Source organism: Anopheles gambiae, chromosome 2 (genome assembly GCF_943734735.2).
Source record: "Anopheles gambiae chromosome 2, idAnoGambNW_F1_1, whole genome shotgun sequence".
Classification (NCBI taxonomy): domain Eukaryota; kingdom Metazoa; phylum Arthropoda; class Insecta; order Diptera; family Culicidae; genus Anopheles; species Anopheles gambiae.
This window is the reverse complement of record NC_064601.1, coordinates 66,866,606-66,893,943: the sequence shown is the minus strand read 5'-3', so window position 1 is coordinate 66,893,943 and position 27,338 is coordinate 66,866,606. Positions and strand designations below refer to the sequence as shown.

Genomic DNA, 27,338 nt, shown 5'->3' with positions numbered 1-27,338 from the left:
GTGACCGCGGAAAGGAGGCTACTAAGCAAACCGCCGCTACGATCATGTGCTGCTCCTCATTTTTACCAATGACAGATTATACTATGCACAGGCCGCCGCAGGCCCGGCAGTCAGAGCAGCGTGTAGTGGCGATTTTGTACACAAAAATAAATGATATAATTATAAATTATGCCGGGTGACGGATTCACTGCGCTGCGGGGCCTCCAACATACATTGCTCCTCAGCATAGCAAATACGAATGGATTTCTATATTGAGTATGCCCCGACGTTCGACAACGAGGGGGTCGCACTTTGCGTGGCGTTTTTTTTGTGCGAGATCGTGCAAATTGTCAGTTTTTACCAGTCAGGTTCGGGCGACTCTTCGCTGCACATGTCTTTGGCTCTGAATTTGGACAGGGCACAATTTTCGAGCGTCATCAATTTCACGACACACGAGAGTGCGTGCTGGTTTCGGCTCTCCTATCCATTGGCATTTCGCCGCTCACACTGGCATGATGTTGATTGTGATGTTGGCCATCTGTGACATCATCGCCTAGGTGCACTGTTGTTATATTATAGTGCAAATACAATCACTTAGCACCACCACCCATGCTGAACTGAAGTATTATTACATGTAAAAATATTCTGCCAAATTCTAACACCTGTCAATCAATCACTCCGAACAAAAGGCAACCGCTGTCGCCTTGAAATCGAATCAGGTATTTGGTTGTGCTGTTGTACTTTTTAGCCGATCGCCAAATCCTTTAGCTTAACAAGTGAAGTAAAACTCCTTATCTTAGCTGATAACACGATAATTCACGAAATCACCCCCGAAACACAGTACATTCCCGGGCGGAGTATAATGGGAGAAATTTGAGGTGACCCAGCAAAATGTGAAGAAACACAAACACATATCCACTCATACATATAGAACCGCTTACTGCAACCACACAAAATGGGGCCATAAAATAGCAGTCGTAATCAATCATTCGGTAGCTTTGCGCGGACAGTGTCTACGACGTGGAGCGCTGGTTCCAAGGAAAACCAAGACAAAAATCGACACGTCTGCAATTCCGATACACGTATGATGGCGACGATGACCTACGGCGAAAGTCGTTTACATTCGATTCGCCATAGCATAGCAACAGCTGCACTTCGAGTGTCACGTGACTACTTCTGGTGTGTGAAGCATTGGAAGCATGTTTGATATTTGTTAAAGCTACATCCATCGACGTTAGTGTAAAAATAAATAGAGAATGAATATGAATCGAAATTGAAGTTTTTTTCCTTGGACGTAGACATTTTATACATTTATTTAAGGAACTTTATCTAATTGGTGTATGGCTGCTAACCATATGTTCACTAAAAGGATACCATGGGTGATGTACTTCAGCAAAATATGTAAAAAGCTAAGAACGAAAAGTCACTAAAAAATTCTCTATTAATTATCAGTTCAAATCCGTGAAAGTTCTAATCGATGTGATTCGGAGGGGGAAATTTAGTACACGAAATATTACACAATGCTTTACCCCATCTTTCCTCAGGGTTTGGAGTGTCCACTGAAGAAGAGTATGATCCAATTACACCAGCTTGAAAGACAGTGCTGGCAAGACCGGTGACATGTTCGAGCAAATGCATGATCGTCTAGCCTGGTCAGGCTTTGAACGATGTCGACATTTGTCCGCTTGCTAATGGATGTGTGAAAGAATAGACACTCGAGAAAGCTAAAGAAAAAAAAAGTTGATCGCGATCGCGATCGTGATCGCAGAGCCTAGATGCGGCACTTTTTGTTCGCTCCCAGAACATGCGATTGTCGTTCTGACACGCGAGAATGTGTGCGAGAGTTTGCGTATTGGTATCCAATGGCGCTTCGATTGGACGGGAGCGGCATGGTGAAGCACGAAGAGTGCTGAGTTTGCCTAAGGTTCGTAGGTTCAGCTCGTCAAAAACGTCACTCATGTGCAGCTGGTGCAATGGATCGAATAGAAGGCGACACAGCATATGGCGTGCACAATTTGGGGAATTTAGGTCGAATACATTCACACACGATCGAAATGCAATGCAGCAAGCAGCAAAACTGAAACAAAGCGACCGGTGCGGAGGGAAGGGAGGGAACACGATGGTGCAACTCTGTCGCTTTCTAGCTTGCCTACCGTGCATAGCAAGCCGTTTGAATGAAGAAAAAACCCAATCAGGCATAATAGAAACACTAGATCTTTTGCGTATTCCAGTTTTTTTTCGAGTTTCAGTATAGAGCATTCAACATTTTAGCGCATGGTGGTGTATATATTAAAACAATAATTTCGATATTGTACATAAACGCCTAGTGAATGTAGTAAAATATGGCATAAACTGATAAATAAACTTTATTAAAACATGGTTTCTCCCTTCCTCCCATATCCCTCACCACCTTGGGTTTGTTGAAATTAGTATACAGTTAAAACACCAATCAGTTACCCCAGTGTAACAGTACTGCGTAGTGTTGCGCAGCTTACAAACGACAAACAAAACATAGACTCTTAAACGCGCTGCTAGAACTGCCTTGAAAGATAGGGAAAAGTGACAAAACCACACATGACAGATTACCCCAAAACTGGATGATGAGCTCGTGTAGGTAAGCGTATGTAACAAGAGTGTGAGTGCGTGTTTTATGTTGTTTAATTTCTTCCGCTTACACTTTCGACTGTGTCAACTTGTTGCGTAAACTTTATAGCGCGTAGTTTCACTACTACGAACATTGCATGGGATATAGTTTTACGATACTTAATTTATGTATGTATTCAACTAATTGTGTTCATTCGTTGCATACGCCTTTAAACTTTGAACAGATTGACTGTTGATTGACTGAGGGGAGCGTTTTAAAGAACCATTCTTTAAACAGGTGTGGTACCATTCCGTCAAACACATGCACTGGTGGAACTATTATCTCACATACCAAAAAAAACAAATAATTTTTACTGCGGACGTCGTTCTTTGACAGTAAATGAAAGTGTAAAGGCAGTCAAATTTAAACTTCAAGGTGAAATTTATTTACCTTTAAATAAACGCGCTATCAACTGCGAGCAAGGTGTCCGATAAGCGAATTTTGCCGCTAAGGTAAACTTCTGAGACATTATAGAAGTTTGCGCAACACCGTAAGGGTGAAGTCTGTTGCTGTTGAGTTTGTTTTTAAGAGTTGGTAGTTTTTGTGTGATTTGAAGATATATTGTGCATTTGAGAATTCGTCCTGATTCATTGTTGAAGGTAGGAAAGTAGAGGCGTGACTGTATGAATACTAGTTCATGTGTAATTAGTTTGAAGTGTATTTGAACAAAATTTTAGAGTGATCCTAATCGTATTTTCCATTATCTTTTCGTATACAAATGCCTGAGGGAAAGCAAAATAATAAACTCGACTTTATATCAGCAAATGTAATCATCCAACAATGTTACACTCCTTGTAAAATTGAGACGGGCATAAGCCACTGATTGATGCAATTGAGCAATCATGAATGATACCTACTGGGGAGAATACACTGCGCTGTGGTCCCTGTAGGCGCATTCCTTTTACCCGCAAGCGAAGATATTGTTCGTTTTTACTCCAAACGATGGCTTTACGATCGATCTGCTGGTGTTTATCCGTAGAACGGATTACATCACCAGCACTCCCTTCTATATTGCTATAAGTGTTAGTAACTCGGTTCGCTTTACTCATCATATGCTTGTTCGGTTCCTAAAGCTGTGTAGTAGCGGTAGAAACAACTACCGCGTTTTAAAGGCAACATCACGATCATCTTTGCCCTTCCAAAGCTGCTTTGCAACGCTCTCCTGCGCTCGTAGGCAGTATGCATGAGATCTTGCTAGTGGATAATGCACGATTGTGGCGTCAAATCACGATTCCTTCCGTAAATGTGTTTAAAGATTTCGTACAGCGTACTTGGTACTAAGACGAATGATCCGTTCACTCGTCCGGGAGATGCTCGGCAGTCACTCGAGAAACAAAGGTTTTCATTGATTCGGTGTGTGCTGTAGGAGTGGATAGTTTCCTGAGCAACAAATGCGATGGCCTTGATTTCCGAGCTAATGCAGCTCGCTGGGAGTGATAGAAAATTGCGCTTAGAGTGTTAGAGTTTTTGCACTGGCAACGATTCTTTCCTACTGACGCTTCGGAGTGTTCTTTTTGTAACTGCACCCTGCTTTTGTGTGGCTATGAAATGTGCATTCGAAACACGTTCCAGACACGCGCCAATGCGTGTATTACCCTACGCGATAATCAGACCTTTCCGGTTGTCAGTGATTCAGGTAGCAAACAAAAAAAACGAAATACAAAACCAAAACTTAACATTTTTAAGAAAAAAATATCTGTCGCAAGCCAATACGGCTGAACACGCGCACAAAGATCACAGCGCGCATTAAAACACGCAGACAAAGTTTATAATAAACAGAGAGAGCGAGCCCGTGTAAAGTATTTGACAAACGTGGGCATCACGCATGACACCACGCGCTGATCGCGCTGTCGAAAAGTGAGGTGGTTTGTGGTTGTTTTTCATTATACAGTTTGACAATTGCTTGGTATGGTACAATTACGTGTGTAACAGTGGATTTAACTATCACACGGTCTTCGCAAGAGCCTACACCGAGAATGTTGCAAAACATTCCGCGAAACGCGAACTTCCTGAAACGATGAATGGTGTATATGTATCGATGTCACCGCGTGTGTAGGGTTTGAGGAATTTAAGGAAATTAACTGTCTCTCTTGAGTTTTATTTACTGTAGTTAAAGCTGAAAACGTTGATAAAGGCGTTATGAATTGCAGGAAAATAATAAAACGACAAAAAAAAAAAACATTTTGCATTTCTTAAAAAGAACGCACACCGAATTACTGCGGTATAAGTTGAACTGCTAATCTTGTGACACTGAATTAAGCGCAAGTTAGCACTACCGAAAAGAATCTGGACCAGCATGATACCGCCCTTCATCGCTGTTATCTTGTTGGCGCTAGTGTAGTTTGGATGATGTTATCAGCTAAGTACGAAATGGTAGGCACGAAACAATGGAAAAGAATTGCGTATATGTGTGAGTGTGTGTGTGTTCCAAAATTCCACCACGTCTCAAACTGATAAAATAACACGCGCACGGTAACTGTGAAAGTGAAGACAAGAGAAAAAAAAACGAAAGGAACGAATCTACTGATTGGTCTCTGGGGTTTGATGCTTTCTTCACTGCCAAACAATCTGCTGGTCTTATCGCAATCAATCGACTCGAGTCGGTCCAAAAATAGAAACAGGTGACTAAAAAACTGCTTGGTGTGATTATGTTGGAGATAAGTATGTTTCTCTGATTCCAAGCTACGCACTGCGCGCCCTGTTGGTTGTAAAAATATCTCAATGCCACAAAGGGGGTTTATGGTTTGAAGGTTTTCTCGACTGTAGTGCTCTAAAACTGTACGAAAACTCGCTTGGGACAATCGCATGAGACAAACCTGCTTAAGGAAATCATTAAGGGTAACAGTCGGTGAAAAGATATGTGTTATCATTTATCATCATACGATGTAACGAAACAGTTTCTTAAATGAACCTTACCTCACGTAAATGTGTGTTTGAAACAATATGCTCGACAGTACTGTTCGCTCACACTTTAATACACTATTGCACAGAGCTAAAACGGGGCAGAAGATAGACACAACGTTGCAATTGAACTCTACTGAATGCAGCAGCTAGGCGTAAGCAAATTTGTACGTTAGTACGTAAGTAGAATGCACACAACAACAACAAAAAAAAAACAGTTTTAGTAGAACTTCTCCAAACCAACAAAAACAACCCATTGTGTTGCACGTCAGGTAAAGGTCGGGTGTGATAGTTTTTCTCATGGCGCGAAAGCTTACCTCATCCAATCAATTCATTTCCGCTGAATTGTTACATGTTGTTTTTCTTTTTTCCTATCGCCATCCAATAGAAAGTGGTGTGTTGGTCCATTCAATCTGTTCACGGCAGTGAGGTGTAGCTTCTCCCCCGTTGGATTACGTAACATGAATGGGTTCGTTGGGTGTTGTCCGGGAACTGATTGTCAGTCTTGCCGGAACTCGGAAAGATCGACCTCAAAGTGGAAAATGAATCGATACATAATAAAGGTACATTACCTACCGCACCCAGATGGAAGCTGACACTAACTGCAAAAAAACACACACAGACACACACATTCTACACTGTCGCCACCAGTATATCACTCCCTGCATGCAACCGAGACTGTGTGCGTCGACTGTGTGCTGGCGCAACGCTCCCTCTAACCCGAATCGTTCGAACAATGGGTCAAATGATCTGTGCTAAAATTATTGTTGCTCGCTTCATGTACAAGTCTTCAGGCTATAGAGGCAGTGCTTTTCTAATCTCTGGATGATCGGTTTGCTTTTATGCAAAAAGCGACATACACGCATACGCAAAAGCTGTGGAATGCGAATAGAAACGAGAGCATACTATATTGGGGGTTGTAAATCTATCGCCATACTTAAATATCAAACAAGGGCATATTCAGTAGTTGCTCCAGTTTCTTGCAGTATTGAGCGGCGCGTTTTGTTGTCAACCAATTTTCTACGCCACTGAGTATGGACAATAGCATTCCTTGATGAAAATCACGCTTATACGAGCTACAGATGCCAGTATGACAAAGTGATCATTGTCTAATAGGAAATTAGACGTCATTGGAAACGAGATTTATGAGTTAGAAATGTTTAGATGATATTGCTGCATTGGTTTTTACATAAAATTAGGTTTAATTTAATTATCTGCCAGCAAAGCGCATATTTACAAATGTGTTGTACTATTTTCTTATTTCTTTCAGCATGGTAATACCGTGTAACGTTTCGAATGACATCGGTAGTGCGAAAGCCGCTCACCGCCAGCCAGATGCAAAATAGATATCAATACCCGTCGCTTCACCCTTCTCAACCTTCCCAACCCAAGAACAAACCCTGCCACTAGGAAGGATTATCACATTCCCATCAAACGTAGCGACAACATTAGTGTATCAAAGACGAGAATCCAAAGATAGCGTGGAAACTACAAATATTAGCAACAGTAGTAGTAGCAATAGTAGTCGTAGTAGTAGTAGTGGTAAGCAGTCTGCCTGCAAACGACATTCCATTTCAAAATAGTTTTTTTGGTGCAACGCTTACGGTTGCACTAATCATATACTACAGTAGAAATTTCAATTCACGCACGTGGGGGTGTTCCCGGAGGAGCACCATTGAATATTCCACATTTCTACGTTGTGACCGGAGTAAGAAAAGCAGTGTTTAAATGCTTGGAGGTAAGTGTTACATCTTGTCTCACGCGTGTTTGCTTCGTATTGAAGCTTGTTTTACCATAAAATACTGTAAAGATAGATTTTGAGTACGAAGTCGTTGCGAATGTAAAATATTTCACATTTAACATAACGAACGACTCCCGAGTTTACGTTTTAATCTCAGTTAAAGAATCTAGAAAAGGAATACAAATAGAATACCTGATGCAGAGAAACCATGATGTGCGTAATGTGATGCGTAATGTTATATTCGATATATCGTCGTTCATTATTGTAAGATTTCGCTTTCCAAGCCTACACAAGAGAAAGGAAACCTTGCTCCTCACATGTACAAGCCTACGTCGCGATAGTTGCGATTGAACATTCTTCACACGAGTAGAGTAGCATGTGCCCCAGTGAGGAAAGGTTTGGTTTTTTGTTGCAGCTGTACTTCAAGTTTTGTTGTTTTTTCATACCCCTGTGCTATGAGGGGGAGGCAGCTTGTTCTATTCCGTGCGAATGATCTTTATCCCCACCAGTACGCCATGGGGTACTATAATGACAGTATAGTAACTACTAGTAACACACATACACAACGGACAAAAACGCCAAAGCAAAAAAGCCATCAACTATTTCTATATCCCCGGTCCTGTTTCAGACACGCTCTACCACCACCCACTCCTCTGTGCAGGGTTACTCCAGTAAAACGTCCAAACGAAACGAAACATGAAAAAATGTGCGCTTTTCGCGCTAGCTTCCCACCAAACCCCACCAATACGTCACCATTTGTGCCTGCGTCCGTCCGTCCCGCTACTAGCTAGGTCAGGTTCCAATCGTTGAGTTTTGTAATCTTAGTTTCCTTTCTCTTTTCCATTGCGACGCCCCCCTTCTTGCATCTAACCACTGTTCTCACCTCAGCTCCCGTCTGAGTTGGTCCACTGTTTTATTACAAACACACGTTTCGTAAAAGCCACGCGCAAGTTCGCCTTTTTGCGGCGGGTACGCCTGCCGTTGCTTTTCTCGCGCCAACTGACGATCCGGCAACGATCGAAGCGAACACTTGCTTTGTAGTAGTAGTAGCAGCAGTAGTAGTAGTAGGCTACTTACTCACTCTTTCGTTTGGTAGGGCTGCTGCTGCTGCTGCAAGCGCTCGGGGTACTGCGATTTGTTGAGGTTCGTAAGAACCTCTCTGTCTCTCTACCTCCTTTCTCATTGGAGATATGCTCATCTCATTCCAACAGAATAACTTTCGCGCCCGATACTCAACGGAACGACACTTATAAGACATTCTATTGGCAAAGGTGAAAACCAAGCCACCCTACCTTTGTGATTTGCACACCACCCTCCCTCCCCTCCCCCCTTCTTTACCTTCCCCTCCCTGAACTCTCCGCGTTAGATAATCTGATGAAGCTATTTACTGTCTCCAGTTCCTCCCATACACCCCGCGCCTAGTGGGTTACTCCAATCTGGGCAAAATTGTTTGTTTTTGCATTTTTTTTAAACAGTTAAAGTTCTAGTCAATCTGAGCTCATAAACCACCTGTTATTTATACTATCGGATTTCGCAAGAGGCTTGAAGACGTTGAATATTTGAACATGATTGTATGTAAAAGAGATGACAAGCACTTTTCGTTGAGTACTGTGAGTGATCCATCGACGAAATTTCGTGTACTTCCGGTGGCTTTCGTTCACTGTCTTAAAGTTTGTATACTGTGTGAGTATGAATCAGAAAGCGGTGTTTTTTGTGCCGACTTCGCAAACTGAAACGAATAAAATGTAATACATTTTGCTGGTCTAAAAATCAAAACAACACCGGAAGTGCAGCGTTGAAGTTATTTTCCATGCTGTCTCGTGTAGACTGGCGCCTTCCTGTGCCGGTTGTCTCACCGCGCACGCAACGTTCACCGAAAGTTGGAAAAGTGTTGTTCTTTCCTATCATCAGCTTGTGCATCTTGCTATGCCGTTGGAACCATTCCGCCTACAAACACCCAATCAAATAGCGAATAAGATTGATCCACTTTCGGCAATGAATGCGATCATTGTCGACTGGCGATTAAAATGTATAACATCGGCAAAGGAGTTTTCCTTTATTGTTATGTAGCTGTAGTGCACAGGAAAAGACCCGCCAACTATTTTTTGTTCCTATCAACCAAGACAGTGCTTTCCTCTAAAGGCAGCGTGGAAGTAGGTAAATGAAATTTTAGCCGTTGGGCGTATTTATTTATTATTATGCTGGAATGATAAGTTTATTATTGAATCGGCTAGTTGAACATTTAAGATCACAAGTTTTCAAACATATGTTGTTATTCATTACCCAATCCCCATTATTCCCATCGAGTATAAGATCTTAAATCGGTTTAAAATGTATGGCGCAAACTTTTGAGATGAAACTTATCGTTTCACGGTTCATGTAAAGTTTGTGGGAAATAATATCAGATGTGAATGTTTGGAATATCAGAGATCATCATTTTCGAAAGCATAAATAGTCAAGCTTTACTAAAACAGAATTTAAATTTTTTTTATTGCAAATCTTACAGTTTATCCACAGTTTTATAAAACATGAATGTATCTATAATGTGATATATATTGTAAAAGATGTAATAAATATATGAAAGAATGAAGGTAACTGTGCGCTTTTCCTATTTCAGTAACATTATGCTTGCTCTAGTCGGTGTGCTGAATTATGCAGCACCATCCATTATGCTCTTACCTTCCTCTTGGTTTGTGTCTTAATTTCTCTCTGTTGTCCTTCTGCTTCTATAGGCTCTCATTCTTTGTCATATGTCTTTTCCGACCTTCTTTTTGTTTCGCTCTTCGTTGACTAGTTGACATGGTTCTCGGGGCTTTTTATCGTCTTTTTTTTTATTTTTGCAAATGTTCAACTTTTACTTTCATTTCATAAAACCGGTTTTAGGTCGCTAGTTGGTTTGTTGTTTTTACTTTACTTTTCATTTCTCTCTTGCATTAACATTCACGCAATATGCTACGAGCTAGTTTTCTACGTTTACCTTCAAGAAGTGGTTTCATTGGATTGTTTTTTTTTTAGGCGTTACATACACACATACGAGTTATTTTTATATCATGCACTCAATTCCTTAATATGTACCATAAAAGACAATATTAACATTCAGCCCCTAGTATACGCAAGGTATTTAGAACATGAAAAGGAAAAAAGTTGAATCTTTCGCGCTCTGCAAGTGTGCAATTATCAATCACCAAAGATCGTTTTACATACTGCATCTAAACGAGCGAGTGCGTGTATGTGTGTGTGTGATGTCGTTTAATTTGCATTGCAATACTAACCTGGATTGTGATCAACCTGTTGCCCGGCACTTTTGCGGTGAACCCTTGACTGCGCTCCCCAATGTGTGTAGTGCAGCTTGATCCCTTTGTTCTACTCCTCCGGTGTGAGGTATGTGAATCATATTCACACACCGTTTTATCGATGAAGTCATTCGTGGGAATTGGAAAGGCTGTTCCGGTTTCTGGCTAGGGTTCCGGTTTAGAAGCAATTTTGTCGTCCACGCCTCATAACTTGCCATGCGCCTCCATTGTGTTAGGTCCTAATTGCATCCCGTTTTGCCTTCGCAAAAGACGGTTTGTGCGAACAGTGATCAAAATTGTTATTTCTAAAATCTTTTTTGATTAATATTTTTAAAAGGAAGCAGGAACGGGAGTGGTTTCGATCAAATGTCGCTTAAAATGATCATCCATTAGACACCTAGCAAATGCTACCGTAATGGCATAGCGATCGCCCTGCGACATAGCTAAATAAAACTGTAAACCTTGCATCAATTCTAATGATGGGAATATGAGTGTGATTACAGCGATGGCGTAATCAACGGTGCAACGTGTAGATTTTCTGTTACTCTCTATCTCAGCTTTCCCCTAACACTTTCCACCAACCTAGCGTCTCATTGTCAGTTTCTGCCGTGAGTGAAAGGCTCAGCAAATACGATGAGAATGTGCATTTGAAGCCAGTTAAAACGTGAATCCATCTACCTTGCTGGATATGGCGAGTATTCGATCGGAATACAACTTAAGAGAATCTGGAAGGGGTGAACTGAGTACCTTTTTTACTGATGGTATATATCTACGATCATTTACACAAGAACACAGTAAATCACGTAAAATCAAAACACAATAAACATAAACATAACTTAAGTAAGTGAAGTATCATAATGCAGATACTTAGTTTTACGCCTAACGCTGCCGAAAGCTAAAATAAGGCAATGACGAAACAGTTCTTCGAATTTGTTATGTTGTTAATGTTTGTCAATTTTAACAGTCAAATTTGTTTTGAGCTAAATTGTAGGAATGTAGGCAGCATTTACCATTATCGCATTTGCAAGCACTATGCATCGTTTCGAACAACTCTTGCCCGTTTAGCAACACCTTGTAGCAGTGTGAGTCAACCGTGCTTTAGACGCCTGTATGGCACACCGTACCTTTCTAATGTTCACCCTTCAACACTCCGTTTGCCGCTGCTTTAGAACGCGAATAGCAGAACGATAATTATTTCGCGGCAGCTTTGCACTTGGCACCGGCAATCAAACCGGCCAACCCGTTTTACAGGTGAACGCTGATGCATGTAGCAGAAATGAGCTACCAGGCATTGGGGAACCATTGATTCAATAAGTGACTTTCATTGAACGTCAAGAAAACGTCTTATCGAAATACGTAGTTTAGTACAATTTATCTTTAAATTAAAGCTTGATCCGATCTAAAAAATGGTGAAAGTGTGCGATATCCCTAGGGTAACACGATAAGCATGTTTTGCATGGCAGGTGAAATAATGACACAACGATTGCAGCTTCACTGATGTTATTGTTACTCGTCGCACAATGTTACGTAACACACGATACTCCCGGGAACAGGCGTGCAATGCGCCATTGAACAAACGGTGTATCTCGTTGTGCCCTAGGTGCATGTGCTCGATCGTCGCGTTCCCACGTGTTTCACAAGCGGCGCGCGTTTCCAAGAGCGCAAGAAGAGTGCCGCCGCTTTGACGATAGGGAACCACCGGCTGGAGGCCGAAGCGGGCGTCAGGTTGGATGGATGAAACGGAATACCGAACGGGGCGGGGTGGTGGTTTGGTGTTGCTGATGTTGCCATCAGTGCGGTAGTGGGTTGGTCCTCCTACGAACCCAAACCAATGCCTAATGGGTGTAGTTTTGACGTATTTGTTGTGTACCCCGCTAATGCACCACCCAGCCCTTGACAGCCCCCCCCCCCCCCTTCCCCACCTTGCGTTCTTGGTACGCAATGTTTTTGTTGTTGCTTTTTCGCTATGAGCGGGTTGTTTTTCTTTTTTCCTCCTTCACACCCTCCCGGAGGAGAAGGCCCCCTTGCAAGCGACCTCTCGCTCTCCGTGCAAAATTTGAATTCCCTTTTTTTAACTACCCCTATTCCATGGCGGTGCCAGCTGCTGCATGCTGCTGCTGGGTGATGTGTACCCCCTGCAGCCAGCCACTCCTATATAATGCTGGAGATATATGATGCGGGGCAGCAGCAGCAGCAGCAGCAGTGTGGAAGGAAAGATCCAATTTTAGTCATTGCTACCCGCGGCGTGATTGCGCTTCGATGCAATCCAATAGGTAGCGAGCGAGTTGCTCGATTCGCGCTCGTTTCGGAAAAGGGTATGAAATTCTAATTCCATTTTTTCCGCCGTGTTCCTTTCAAGTGGTGGCAGCGTTTTCCCCGCGCGCAACCCTAGTTAGGAAACGAACGAAGAAGGAAGGGGAGTCGATCGTTTTTAAACGCGGCAAAACAGAACCAGGACCTTCGCATAGGTAGTGTGTGTGCCGGGGTGGGTGGACTGAGATGAGATGCAAAACACAATTGCATTCGTAATCCGGACCGAAGGCGGCGAAACACGATTTTCGATGCGCAACAGCGATATTGAGAAGCAGGCGATGTGATGTGAGTGGCCCAGCTCTAAATTGACCGTTCAATGAGTTTTGCAAATGACGGAAGACGCGCGTTTGTGTTGGCTAGCAGCAGCAGGCTGTGTTGTGCGTGTACCGCCTTGCTGTGCTTCATTAGAATTGCGTACCTTTTGCGAGAGCGCGTTCTCCGTCCGCACTGATGACAGCTGTGCGTTTGCGTTCGCCTACCAGACGCTTCAAATGATCGACAGCGTGCTGTTTCGAAGTTTTTATTTGGCGATACCGATCGATCGATATTGGCATATTCTTCTCATTCTGTTGACATCGGCAGAGGTTCACTAAGGATGCACCTTAGATATCTTACGAACATGATACATTAATGGACAAGTTCATACGGGAGAGAAAAACAAACTAACTGGGCCCGATGTATGTAAACTGATTTACTTCCTGGCAAGAACCTTTTTCTTGTGTATAAAAACTCTCCATGGACAACCTTATTTTCACCTTCTGCAGAGAGCAAAAATCGGAGCAGACGATATCATTAAAAAAACTCTACGCGCTAACTCCCCTCCCCTTCACCTCTTCGTCTTCGATTCGTCTCCTCCTGCTGCACCAAAAAAAGCAAAAACCGGGCCAAGTCTCCTTCGACGCTTTCCTTCCTCTGTGTGCATGTGCTGAATTAAAGAAATGTCAGTGGATGGTAAACCGGTTCCGCAACATGCGGTCAGTCTTAAGAAGTGCCTTTTTCCCTCTTTCTGCATTCTCGATCGTCCGCGCGCGACGTTCGAGAACGAAGCCACCGGGAAAAGCGGCCAAGAGAGATGGATAGGGTTGCGAAAGCAAACGAAAAGAAAAGGAAAAAGTCCAGACACACGGCAGGCTGTGGAATGGAGAGTGAAATAATCGCTGAGAGGTAATCTCTCCGCATCTACGCGAGCGCAACGGGAAGCGATAAGTAAGCAACGGCAAAGAAGGAACCAGGGAAGGAAAACGGATTTGAATAGTAGATTGCGGCAAATGCGTGTGTGTGTGTGTGTGCGTGTTTCGCGAAGAACAGTGCCCGCCACACCATTCGGCGGGGAGAGAAGAACATGCGAAAAAGATGTGTACACACCGCGTCGTGCAAGGGGTGTGTGTGGTCAGGGGCGAAAGCAGCGGCTCGGCGGAGGTCTGCGTCTAAGTCGTGCAAAGAAGAACTGCTGTCTGAGCCGCGTTGCCCAAGTGTCTTTTTTTTCTCATTCGCCGTTTGGTGCACTCCGAACCAAAAGAAAGAGGCGATAAAGAAGTAGCAGTGAAACAAGAGAATGTGTGACCTTGAAAAGTCGGTGCAAACCGTGAAAGTCTGGCGGAGCGGCGGATCAACTTGATGTGTTGTGGTGGTGGTGGTGGTGGTGGTTGGGCTTGTGCAACAATCTCACATGTTGCTCACACGAAACGCGCAGAGTTGCGACAGGGTAGGGTTTCCTGTCTGCTTGTGATCCAACAAGTACGCACACACAAACACATACACGTACAGTTTCGGGAAGCGCAGAACAGAAGATAAAGCAAATGGGTGCATTTGGGGGTTGGCTATAATTTTCTTGCCACCGATTTTGTTTCATCGCCGATTTCGTTTTGCCGTGCATTTCCATTTACGGCCGGCAAAAAAGAGGAAAAGAAATATGCTGCTTTCGGTATGTAAATACGGAATGATTTCTTTAACATACAGCACTTTCACCTCGATTAGAAGCGTTTTCTGGACAATACCAAAAAGAATATAGTTATGTAGCAGAGAATGAACGCTTATTTGAACGTGGCGGCCTTCTAGCAGCAGCTTCGTTTGTTTTCTGCACAATTCTAATCAACCTTCAAAGCCCACCCGTCGTGCAAAAGCGTCCATTCGTGTGATTCATGGAACGAGGATGTGTTCCTGCCATCATTAATGGCTGCTGCGCGAGGCTAAATGGTGGAGGGTCTATGCGATGTGTATGTACGTCTACGAACGTGCATGTGTGTGTGTGCGCGCGCGCGTTGTTTTGCATCACCTTTCGCGCAATTTACACCCCCCAATACACCCCGACACAGCCCGATCGGCGAACTGCTGGCACTGTGCTGTGGGCTGCTTGACAGTGTGTTAGTCAAATTTAAATCATCAGAACACCAGGGTTTCTCCAATCTAAGCGCAAGGAATGCGTCGTTGCATGTGACGGGAAAGGAGGGTAAATAAAAGGACGGCTACTGTGATGACGATGCGCGCGGCACACAGCAGACAGGAGCGCTGAAACAGTAGAAGCGGAGCAAAGAGAAAGATGATCGTGTGTGTAATGAACGCATATAAACCGGTTAATAGGTTACCGCAGGGTTGACATCCATTTACCGCTGGTACACCACTTCACCCTCCCACCCTCAACCCTTCTACTCCTGTTCCCTAATCCGCGCACGAACCTGAGCACAGTGTAGCATGTATGTGTGTGCCAGGCAGGATTCTATTATAACGCGGATTTGTACTGTGTGTGCGTGTGTGTGTGTGTGTGTTGGTAAGCCGGCATATTCATGTGTGTTGCAGAAAGTGTGCGAATAAATCATACCCCAAAATATAATCAAAGAGGAAATCAGATTATGCACCGCTACAGAAAGAGAGAGAGAGAAAAAAAGAGAAAGAGAGAGAGAGAGAGAGAGAGAGAGAGAGAAAAGAGAGAGAGAAGAAAGGCAGGAATGTGAAAAAGGCACACACAAACATAAGAGCATACGCTGCTAAAGTAAAAGCAAACTTTTTTAGCCTACTGAGCCTGAACGGTCCATGGTGTCGGGATGGTGGCGGTGGTGACTAGCCTTCGATGGAAAGTATTTCCTTTCTCGCTATCCTGTCTGGCGTACGAGACGAGACGCGCTCCCTGTTCGTGGCTGGCAAATCGTTTTTTCGACAGCAGGGACGAGAGCAGCGAGTGACCTTGAACGATTCCTCTCGCAAAACGGATTGTGAACGACTTTTTATTAACTTAGAGAGGGTTTTTTTCTGGTAGATTTTGGACTCACTACCGCATAAACACATTTTAACGATTTTGATTTTTGGAAGTAATTCCAAGAAAGGAATGGGACAATTTGTTGCAACAATGGGCCAAAATCGAATTCTACATTTTCGTGGGCTAAATTTGGCCGCAAATATGGTGCATTTGATATGGACAGTTCGTTCACCTTCTCGACAAAATGCACCGCACGGCTTTGCGAATTGTTTGTCTACGGAGTTCATCAATTGTTGATGTGTGAATTATCATAATAGAACACGCTAATGAGAGTGGAATGTTCTTCTTCCTTTCGTTCCTGTTACTACTCCCTGCTTTTCCGTACAAAGGCTGGGTGAATTGCATCTGCAGTTTGAGATTTGTAGCATTTTTGGAAGCTAGTAATATCACTTGTAAAAATAAAAAAAAATTCAAAGAGTACGATCACTTAGTAAAAGGTTGATTGCAGTTTCAGCCTCCATTTACATGATCGGCATAGTATTGTTGTTGGTTTGTGTTGTGCATTTCATCGCCGCGATCGCGGAAAAAAGAGAAAAGATCACACACAAACTCCCGATGTGAGTCAAGCAAGATTTTCGGATGAATAATTACGCAAAGGTAAAAAGAAGGTAAGGCATTTGCGGCTGCTGCTGGCCTGTGTCTGGAGCTGGAATACCGCAGACATTGGGACAAGACAGTGTGGTGTGTTGGAGGTCCATCCAGCCGAAGAGGATGGTGGGAGACTTCAATTTTGGGCGCTGTTCGGGCGCAAAGATCGGGGAAGAACACTCTCCTGCGCGCTATTTGTTGTGTATATCGTTCGTCTCGCTTCAAAGCATTTCCTCTCTTGGTGCTGCTGCTGCTGACCTTGGACTTGACTCACTACGCGCTCCCCGCTCTACGGGTGCTGCGCTACGGCAGCAACATACATATTGTGTGTGTGTCGCCATGTACGCAAGCACGTATGTGTGCGACATTCGACGCTGTTCCTTTCGGTTGATGTTCAAACAATGATCGCGATGAGATGCGGAGGCTGACAACAGGCTGCGCGGCTTTATGCGGCCGTCCTTCTTTCTTTCCTTTCTCGTCGCTCGTTCTGTTCGCTATCTTTACCTTTCCCTTTCGAGCGTTGTTAACACTATGAAAAGCGCTTGCCGGCCCCGGTCCGAAGGTTAACTAATTAAGACCGGACTCCGGAGGTTCGATAACACGCCTATAGGGAAGGAAATCCCTCCACCGACGTGGATGGACCCAGTTGGATCAGTACCTGTGCAGAAACAGCATTAATCCGACGTCCTTTACGCTACACTGCCGATACCGCCATCGAATGGTGACAGTTTCACTGACGAGTTGGTGCCGTGCGACGAGCGCGCGTGAGGGTTGACTGATTATAGAGTGACTTTCGAATTTACGCACCACGAGAGAGAGAACGAGAGAGAGAGAGAGAGAGAGACTCACACGGACGTGCGTGCGTTACAACACCGGCATGAACGAAGGCGAAGGACAAGCGTGTCACGAAGGCGAATCGAACGCGAGTGTCAGCCGCAGCGCTCCCTTGCGACCACAAACGTACATACTATACGCACAACTGACAGAGGATGGTGTGTGCGCGAGCGCGCGCGCGTTTTGTCAAGTTTCACGGTCACCGTCCAACAAACCGCGATCGAAGCTTTTCGGGGGAGGGGGCTAGTCGCGTTTTCACCATTTTGGAAACGAATGGCCCAACCCGAATGGTGGGACCATTGCGGGTGAGATAGATAGGTGGGATCGTAAGGAGAAGGGCCCTCCTCCCCCCCCCCTCCCGGCACCCCATCTTCTTTCCTTCAAAACGCGATAAAACGAGCACCAACGGAAGGCCAATGCCGCGGGTGTGCAATCCCCATGACCATGAGTGGAATGTGATTTTGAGTATGTGTGTGACATTCATAAATTTGCTTTTCTCATGTGCAAAATTCGTCCATGGAGCGAATTTGAAAGGCCACCGTAATGGCAACGAACCGTAATCGAATCTGCACACACACACACACTTGCACCACCCGTAGCACACTAGTCATCGAAACCCCCATTGCATAATGAACTTCGAAGGCGCTTGACCTCAAGTCCTTCGGGATGACAAAAACGTGTCCGCTTCTCAGCGTAAAAAATGGCCTTTCCTATGTTTGAATATTAATGGGGTAGCCCCGAAAAAACAATACCCCCTGCTTTCGTGCTGTTTGCCTTGGATGCACCAAGATAGTATTGTTTCTTTTTTTTTTTTGTTCTAATACCATCGAACGATGACTATTTAGGAACACTATTCGCCGTACAGTTTGCAGCTTCGTTGTTTCGTTTTGCTGTGAGGTATCGTATCGTTCTACAAAACTTTCCAATGCACTCGCACGCCAAGAAAGTGCTACGCGTGCGCAACGTTTTTCGATGGTAATTGCGAGGAGCAGTGTGGGGAACAAATGAAGCTCTTTGAAACGCTCAAATGCAATGGAAGATATCACATGATGTGGTTGTTGTGCACCGCGCATCAGAGTAGAACAAATATACATACGCATACGTACATTGTGGTGTGGCTATTCACAATGCTCTACTGCATTAGAAGTAGATTTCAACGAGCCAATGTGCAGGAAGCTTTCGATTGTGATTGCGCCCCTAAACGGCTATTTCGAACGTGATCGAACGTGAAAATGTTTGTTGATAGCTCACAAAATACTCATATATTTTATTTCTTCATTATATGGAATGTTTTCCAAAATAAATGATAACATTTTTTTTTGTCATTTTGTCGCTCACATCATCACATGAAACCATAATTTTAAAATACTGTTGTATATATTTTTGTTCAAATATTTGAGCATTTTATATTTTCATATACCCATACTAAATCGCACTTTATGGATATATGCACATATGCACTCCTTGTTGATTCCTGATAGTAGGTCCGGAATCAGTTTCCGGAATCGATTCCGGAATCGATTCCGGAATTGGTTCCGGAATGGGCTCCAGAATTGATTCCGGAATTGGCTCCGGAATTGGAATCGGCTCCGGAATTAGAATCGGCTCTGGAATCGGATTTGGCTCCGGAATCAGAATCAGCTCCGGAATCGTAATCGGTTCCGGAATTGGCTCCGGAATCAAAATCGGCTCCGACATCAGAATTGACTCCGAAATCAGAATTGGCTTCAAAGCGGAGGCGATTTCGGCATCTTCATAGGAATAGGCGTTTGGGTCCAATGATGCTACGTGTTGATAGCGGCAAAGAATCAAAATTTACTTGTAAATGATCTATTCACATGGAGATTTCCGGACTTATTTCGCTTCCCATACTCCTTATTTCCATTCAAAAACTAATTCTCACTCTGGAGCTAACTCCATTTCTGGAGTCAAGCCTGATTCCGTTAGCGGAGCAAATTGCGATTCCCAGGTCGATTCCAATTCCGGAGACGATTCTGATTCTGGAATTGATTCCGGAACTCCGGAATCGGCTCCGGAACCAACTCTGGAATCGGCTCCGGAACCAACTCCGGAATCGGCTCTGGAATCGACTCCGGAATCGGCTCCGGAACCAACTCCGGAATCGGCTCCGGAATCGACTCCGGAATCGGAATCGATTCCAGCATCGGGATCCGCTCCGGAATTGGTTCCGAACACGGAATCGGAATCGGGTAGGTCCGATTCCGAGCTTCCACCACTACTGAGTAGGGCACAGTAGAATCCAATTCGTATAACATAAAGTTAATTTCCCATTGGGAAGCGTCAAAAAAGTGTCCCAAAATTATGAGAACTCCTGTAAACACCTGTATCATAAGTATAATGTATACAAACACTTACAATTATTTGGACAATGTCTTGCATTCAATAATGTAAGGCTAAAATAGACTATTTGTGCGACGTATACGAAACTGCAGCATGTAACATTTAATTGAACCTATCAAATCTATCTGGAAATTGCAATTCTAAATAATTTTTTCCCCTTTTTTCCTTAATATTCTTACACTACAGTTAGAATGCTGATGCTGCACTATAGCAAACACGGCGAGTGCATACTCCAGGAAATTGGTGCAGCATTTCGCGGAGAGCATGCGACAGATCTGCTACTCATCTGTGATGGGAAGGAGACTGTGCGAGCACACAAGTTGGTACTGGCGGCTGCCAGTCCACTCATACGGTATGCAACGCGGACGGGCAATTGCTGCGGGCAAATAGGAGGGGATTTCTTCTAAATAATTATTTTTGTTGTTTCTGTATTGTACCGTGCAGAATGATTTTGGAAGAAACTCCGATGCTGGAGGGCGAAACCACCGTTTACTTCCCGGATGTGCAGGTGTGTTACTTCCGGCTGCTGCTCGACTTCCTGTACTCCGGGCAAGTGTACGTGCCCGCAAACGAGGTGCACCACCTGCAAGATCTCTTAGCGTTACTACAAATTAAGCCCAGCATCTGGAAAAACTCCGACTGCTCCAACGACAGTGGTAAGTGGTGGTGTTCAAGGTGGCGGACATGTTGCCGCACTAAGGCTCTGTTCTAACTGGTAAGCTTTTTTTCCCCGGGTTTCTAGAATCGCAAAAGTCAGAACCCTTGGTAGATATCAACCGGAATGAGGGTATCGGAGCACTGGATCATCGTCGGAGGCGCACAAAGAGTCAGGATCATTCGGGTTCGCGCGACGCCAGTCCAGCCAGCCGAAGGATAAACGTTAAACGAGAACACCATTCTGCGGGCAGCTCGGAGGATGGTGGTGACCGTGAGGATACCGATTACATGGACGAGGTCGATGAAGCGATCATCAAGAGCAACAACAACTTGCAGCAAATCAATCGGCACGACGAAGATGACGGTGGCGGAAGTGCAACCGGTGGGGGTGGGAGTGGTATCGCGGGCGACGAAGCGGGCAGTACTGCCGGAGAGGCAAGGAGTGAATCGAGCAGCAGTCGTGGGGGTGATGTGACGGTTGAAGCTTCCCGCTCGTCGAACGTCGATCGGCGAACTCCCTCGGCAAGGCACAGCGGTGAAGGCAGTGGCTGTGATCCCGATCCGGAAGACGACGAAGATTTTGAGCTGGACGTGGAAGACCGCGACATGATGGACGATGGGGCGCGCGCTGAGGCGATCAGTCGAACGCCCAACAGTGCCGGTGGCAGTGATACGTTGCGCAGTCGAAGACGCAGCTCGTCCGATCCCGTCAATCTGTCCATCGTAAAGCAGCAGCAGCAGCAGCAGCAGCAACAGGATGGAGATTCAGATGACGCAAACATCGATGTCGAAACGATAGGCAATGCACCGACGAAGGTAAATGAGTGAGGATACATATTTTGATAATGATATCCACCCAGTTGCTCAACCATCGAGCCTCTTGATCTCATTTCTCGCACTCAATAGAATCTGCTTCCTCCTCGATACTTGGATCCGTTTCGTACCAAGCGGAAAGCGTACTACATACATTCCGATGCCGAATCGCTGAAGCCACTCGAGCACGAACTGCTGCACGGCTCGCCGGACAACTATGTCGTGACTCCGCACCGGAAGCGACGGCCCGGATTTCACAACTCGCCGGCACAGAATCCACCCTTCGTGCCCAGCTATTTGGAGGATATTCGGACACGCAAGTGCTTCCTCTCTGCACCGCCGACGTACTTGCCAGGTAAGTTTTGCCGAGTAGAAGGATGCGCTCGAAATTTGTGTGCAAGTGGTGTTGAGTCTTTCACAGTAAGCGGCACTTTAGCCGCTGCTGAACGTTGAATTCTCTCCCTCCATTTTGACTGTGTTGATGTTTGCTTTGCCTAGATGCACGACCCGGTTCACCTGGTACCCCTCGGCCCACCGACATTGCAGCGCTCGGTAACAACCATTCGTCCAGCAATAACAACAACAACAACAACAACAACACAAGCAGCAACAACAACAATCGGATACGTCCGCCCAGCGCGGACAACAAGCTTGCGGTTGCGCCGTTCGTCTATCCTTGGCCGTCCGCTGCACTGGCAGCATTACCTGGTGGGCCGGCGGATTTGCTGGCGGTGCCGTATCTGCATGCGGCCAGTGCCAACACGGACACCAAACCTGCCGAGCTGATCCAGCAGATGAAAAACTTTGAAAGCAGCCAGGCCGAAGCAGTACTCAGTGCCCGTTTGGGCGGTGGGGGTAGCGCATGCGGTGGCAGTGGGGCTAGTGCGGCCAGTAGCCTCGCCGGTACCGGTTCCGGTTCCACGGCCAGTGGTGGCGGTGGAACGGTAGGAGGCGGGCTGAGCAGTGGCAACACGCCAGTGCGCGAGTATCGTTGCGAGTACTGTGGCAAACAGTTTGGCATGTCCTGGAACCTAAAAACGCATCTGCGGGTGCACACGGGCGAAAAACCGTTTGCATGTCGGCTGTGCGTGGCAATGTTTAAGCAAAAGGCGCATCTGCTAAAGCACCTTTGCTCGGTGCATCGGAACATCATCAACTCACCGGAAGCGGGCGGACGGTATACCTGCTGCTTCTGTACACTGTACTTCGAGACGCTGCAGGAGCTGGTCCGCCATCTTTCCGGGCATCATAACAACCTGCTGCTGAGTAAAAATCTGCACGAATGATACGCAATGCCACCGGTGGTGATGGCACTTTCCGGCTCCGATCGCATCAACCATCACACTACGATCGATCATCGGGCACCGATCGCCAATTACGAGCAGAGCTATCTGCGACGTTACTTTCAGCGTCACCATCGGTTCGAACTGTACGCGTCACTGTAGCTCCTTGCCGTATTGAACCCATCGGTCACACTCGAAGGCGAGGGTTTAACGAACGTTGTTGATGCGACATTCGGTCAACGTACGGAAAGGTAATCTTATCGAAGCAATATGAAAGCAACGGAAGAGGAGAAAAAACAGTTCACGGCTCGTCCGTGTTCATACTTACAATGCACCTTTCCTTCCTCTGCAGAGGTATACTGAACAAAAAACCACAAATACTTCGTCAATTCATTCCACTAAAGAGAGAAGAGCGATAATAGCAGATTGGTGGGCAGAAGTAACAGTAGTAATGGTAGTCGCTACCATCCCGCTCGAACGCATCGATACTTAGCAAAAGTTTGCGAGTTTTGCCTTGATTTTCCACAGGAAGATTGAACATTTCAAAACTCGAAAGCTGCTTGTTAGTCAGAACCGCGTGCGAAATAACCCCCTTCACGAAGGTGAGCAGATTTGTAGCTGTCCGTTTTTTCTTTTGTATCGATGTTGATACTGTTTGGTGAGTGTAAATGTAACAATGACGAGTTAGTAGTAGCAAGAGTTGCCAAACTGCAGCCACCACGTGAGCCGAATGTGAGCGGCGTACCTACCGACCGACTGTTTGGGATACTAGTGTATACGCCTCAACTGCACTTGATTGAGCAGTGAATTAGAACAACCTTTCGAAACCATAGAACACACACGACGGGATACGATGGTTATAGTACTAAAGGAAACAAAAATATTCCACATCTTGTACATTTCACAGCCCCTTTATCTCCTTTCCATCATCACTCGATGATGATGGCATCGTGCCAACTATTTCACTTCCCAAGCGTCCGGTTTAAAGGAGGTACCGTACTTCGTAGCAAACTCCTCTACTTTGCTTTTCTCTTCTGGTGTTGCTTTTTCTATTGTTTTGTGCAGATTAATTGATGATTTGTTCTACCATTTTGCTAACCAATGTAGTACATCAAACAGAGGGGAAGAGAGGGGTGATCCATTTTATTTATTTTCGAATCGATTCTGCTTTGTCGTTCGGTTGATACCGCCGCGGTTATGTTTGTTGCTGAAGCACAAAGTATACTTACTTTGCATTTCAATCACAACAAGGGTGACAAAAAGGCAAAAATCAAATGAAAAAGGCGAATCCATCTTCCCCTTTGCTTGAATTAAACAAAAAAAAGCAACAATATAATATTCAGCACCATAATATCATCCTATATGTTGGTGCACAAACACAAACGTTGTACTTACAGAGTTGGAAGATACTCCCAAAAGCACAAATGAACCCTCTCTTCAAGACCCAAAGCACCAAGCCGAGCCTTTTACACAGGGTTCTTTGCCGTACAAAGGAGCAGGTCTCGTAAATATCTTTGTACCAGCAAAAGCATGTTGATCGCATGCCATTCTATGTGTAATACTCATCCCGCCTTTTCGTGTGCTTTTTGGAGCACAAAGCTGTCCAGGACGGTTGAAGGACGTTTAAAAATTTTCTTATAAACTTAAAGTTTTTTTAGGTGAAAAAATCACCACCAGTTTGTTTGTTTATTTTTGTTTTGTCGTTCCAATCGCACAAAGATGGTGCGTACATTATTATTTTGAACTTATTTTGAAATTATTTCAATGCGCTTGTTAAATGGTTAATGTGTTCTTTTGCCCATCGCCAACAGTGTGATGGTTGGCAAACAAAAAATTACAACACGATTTGAATTAAAATGCCGCAAACTGTGAACACACCGCGTATAAAGTAAATACGGTAGCACTATGATGTAAAACATGAATTAAGAAAGCAAGAAAAGAAAAACAAACAAACAAACAAAAAGCAAACCACAACTATACTTAATACAATACGCGTAATTTGTTAGTAGCTTACTATTCAAACACACTCATGTGTGGGAAGAATGTGCGTGTGTGATTTGTGTGAAGGGAAGGCGTTGAAACGATTTGTTATTAGCAAACAGATGGTACAAATTATAAGTATAGTGCAAGTAGTAAGAAACTTCTAAATGGCTAGCGAATTCGGCAATAATAAAACAAACAAAAAATGTGAACAGCATTGTGTGTTATTATAATAATCTACGAGCACGTTGTTACTCGTCCCGTGTAACTGTAAACATAATACTAATCGGGCCGTTGTAGCGTTTCTCAACCTGCAGTGCTGTTCCACATTTCAAACACTTACTTCCATTCCGTAACTAGTACTAGTAAACAATCTAAATGTATAATTAACACTTAAAGATATGCTTGTGTGTGCATATGTCTCACACAAAGCACAGCAACACACACACACACACACGCATAAGCACGACCCTCCGTTTCTTAGGCACACTCTGAAAGAGACAATGCAAGCACCCACTAGATCCCGGTAATCTTACATTGCTCCTGCAGATGGGAGTAAAAGCTGGAGCAGGGATGTGTTGCAAAGATATCGTACAAGTGTGCATGTGTGCGTGTGTGTATTGTTAATATTATTTTAAGCTTTCATCGTTATTACCCTTTTCCCCATTCCCGTAACGGCATCAGTCAGTCACAGTTTTGCACAAATTTTAACCGCGAGTTCTCCAAGATGTGCTCCAAGTACTAGGTGTTAGGTTGTAAAATAGTAGCTAATAGTATGATTTTCACCCACTATCATCTCTACTTCCGGCAAGAGCACAACGTTTTGAACAAGTTTTGATAGTTCATAAAAAGACACAAAAGAATGTTGGAAGGCCATGATGCTGTTGCGATAGGTTCATCAGTAAAGGAGTATAAGCGTGTCGTTGCGTCGCAATCCCCTGTGACCCTGCACACAGTGCGCGCTGTTTTACTTGTTATATTTTATAAAAAAAAACCGTTTTGTTTGTTTTTTACCTTACTTCACTCAAGCACTCAGACACTCACCATACACATGATCTATTGTAGTAAGGACAATAATTTATAAACCAACGAAATATCCATCTAACCCGGCACCGTCCTCGGATCGGCAAAGCATGGGACGACGGGACGGTAATAGAGGGGAGTAAAAGCTTGAATGCCAAAAAGTCGAAAAATATAATTTACAAACAATGGACAGGAATGTGTATTTATAACGTTTAATTCCCAACTCTTCCCCACTCAACCCGATTTCCTGCCTTTTTCCCCCCCGATTAGTGAACAGACGAGTGCAGCAGCGCTACATTCGTTAACATCTGCTTTCCTTGATGAATGCGTGATAATGTGTGAACATGCGCCAAACATGATGCATGATTTCAGCAGAAAAGACAAAACCTACGGACAAATCCGTTCCCCCCTATCGCTGTCGACGTACACAAAGGATGTTAGTATTAACACAAAGACCCCCCACACTCATCATTCCTTAGCACACTCAAGAAAGAGTGGGAAAGATTACCGAATGCATGGTACATAGATGCAAGGATTAGTTAAAGCAAAGCTCTAGCTCGAGCATACGATGCTGGATGTACATTTATTGTGCCGAACACACTTAACGAGAGACACCTTACTAAGAGAGAAGCCCCTAGAAGAAGAAAAAAAAAGTAATAAAGACAGTTAGTGGATAATTTAGTGTTAATAATGATATCTCTTACCACAAAATAGAGTAACTGGTACCGCGAGGAAATGAAGGTATGTGTCGAAGAAGAATAGGAAACAAAAAACAATAGAACAACAAAATAGTAAAAAAAAAACATTTTACCCCACTTATACTCGAAAGAGTTGTGTTCAGTTTAGTGTGTAGTAAATGTATAAATATATCGGCGTATTCAATAGTGTAGTATACTAGAGCCTTTAAGGGGGTACTTAAACGATGCACCCATTAACATAACCTAGCAAGGGGTAGCACACTCATGCAAGCCTGTATCGATGGCAACCCCTGTGGCTACTACGTTGTCTTCTCGTCCCTTCATCTTACACGTTGCCGTTAGTTGTACGATCTAGTTTAAGCCGTTCGTACAACATAACCGCACGGTACACATATATACACACACATGCACACCATTGTTCATAGTAGACGTTAGTAAACGGTGTACATATAGAAGAAATCGATTGTTTGAAGAAACAAGGGCGCCGATTGTGTAGAAATGTATTATTTAATAAATGCTTTATGAATCAGAAACAAGACACATAAATCGTTCAGTTGTGTGTATGAGTGTTTTGCGTTTCTTTTTGCACCAAATTCCAATCACCGGATAAGATACCGCTAAAAAGGGTAAGAAGAAAGCACACACACGTGCATAAAACAGTCCGAATTCACTAGTAGAGCTCCGATTCCTTGACTACTACTATACTACTACTACTACTACTATTACTACTATTAAAATCTGTCTCCTTATTTCGAATGAAAATACGCGTTAAACACTAGCGCCATCTCTATAATGATTTGCTTACTACTTTGACACTAGCGAAAAACTGCTGGGCCTCCTTTTGTTTTCAAATCAAATCAAATTCCAACGCGCAATCTTTTATCCACTTCTCACCTCTTTTGTTGTTATTTGAAAACCTATAAAATGATTTTCCTGCAATGGTTTCTGTAAATGAAAAGATTTATTCTCACCTCAAT

The 27,338-nt window shown here is 44.2% G+C and overlaps 1 protein-coding gene across 3 annotated transcripts in view; it reads left to right on the top strand.

The window, feature by feature from the left end:
• The window catches only part of LOC1278458 (transcription factor Ken 2), a 38,104-nt gene extending 11,205 nt beyond the window's left edge, over positions 1-26,899 (top strand). For 2 of the 3 annotated variants that reach the window (XM_061643062.1, XM_061643063.1), the window contains 6 exons: positions 6,795-7,262; positions 20,094-20,259; positions 20,352-20,563; positions 20,650-21,380; positions 21,471-21,732; positions 21,876-26,899. In XM_061643062.1, the coding sequence (XP_061499046.1) occupies positions 7,253-7,262; positions 20,094-20,259; positions 20,352-20,563; positions 20,650-21,380; positions 21,471-21,732; positions 21,876-22,663 (2,169 nt within the window). In that variant the 5' untranslated portion in view covers positions 6,795-7,252 and the 3' untranslated portion in view covers positions 22,664-26,899. The remainder of the gene's footprint in view (positions 1-6,794; positions 7,263-20,093; positions 20,260-20,351; positions 20,564-20,649; positions 21,381-21,470; positions 21,733-21,875) is intronic. The other variant, XM_061643064.1, reaches the window with a different exon arrangement.
• The last annotated feature ends 439 nt before the right edge of the window (positions 26,900-27,338 follow it).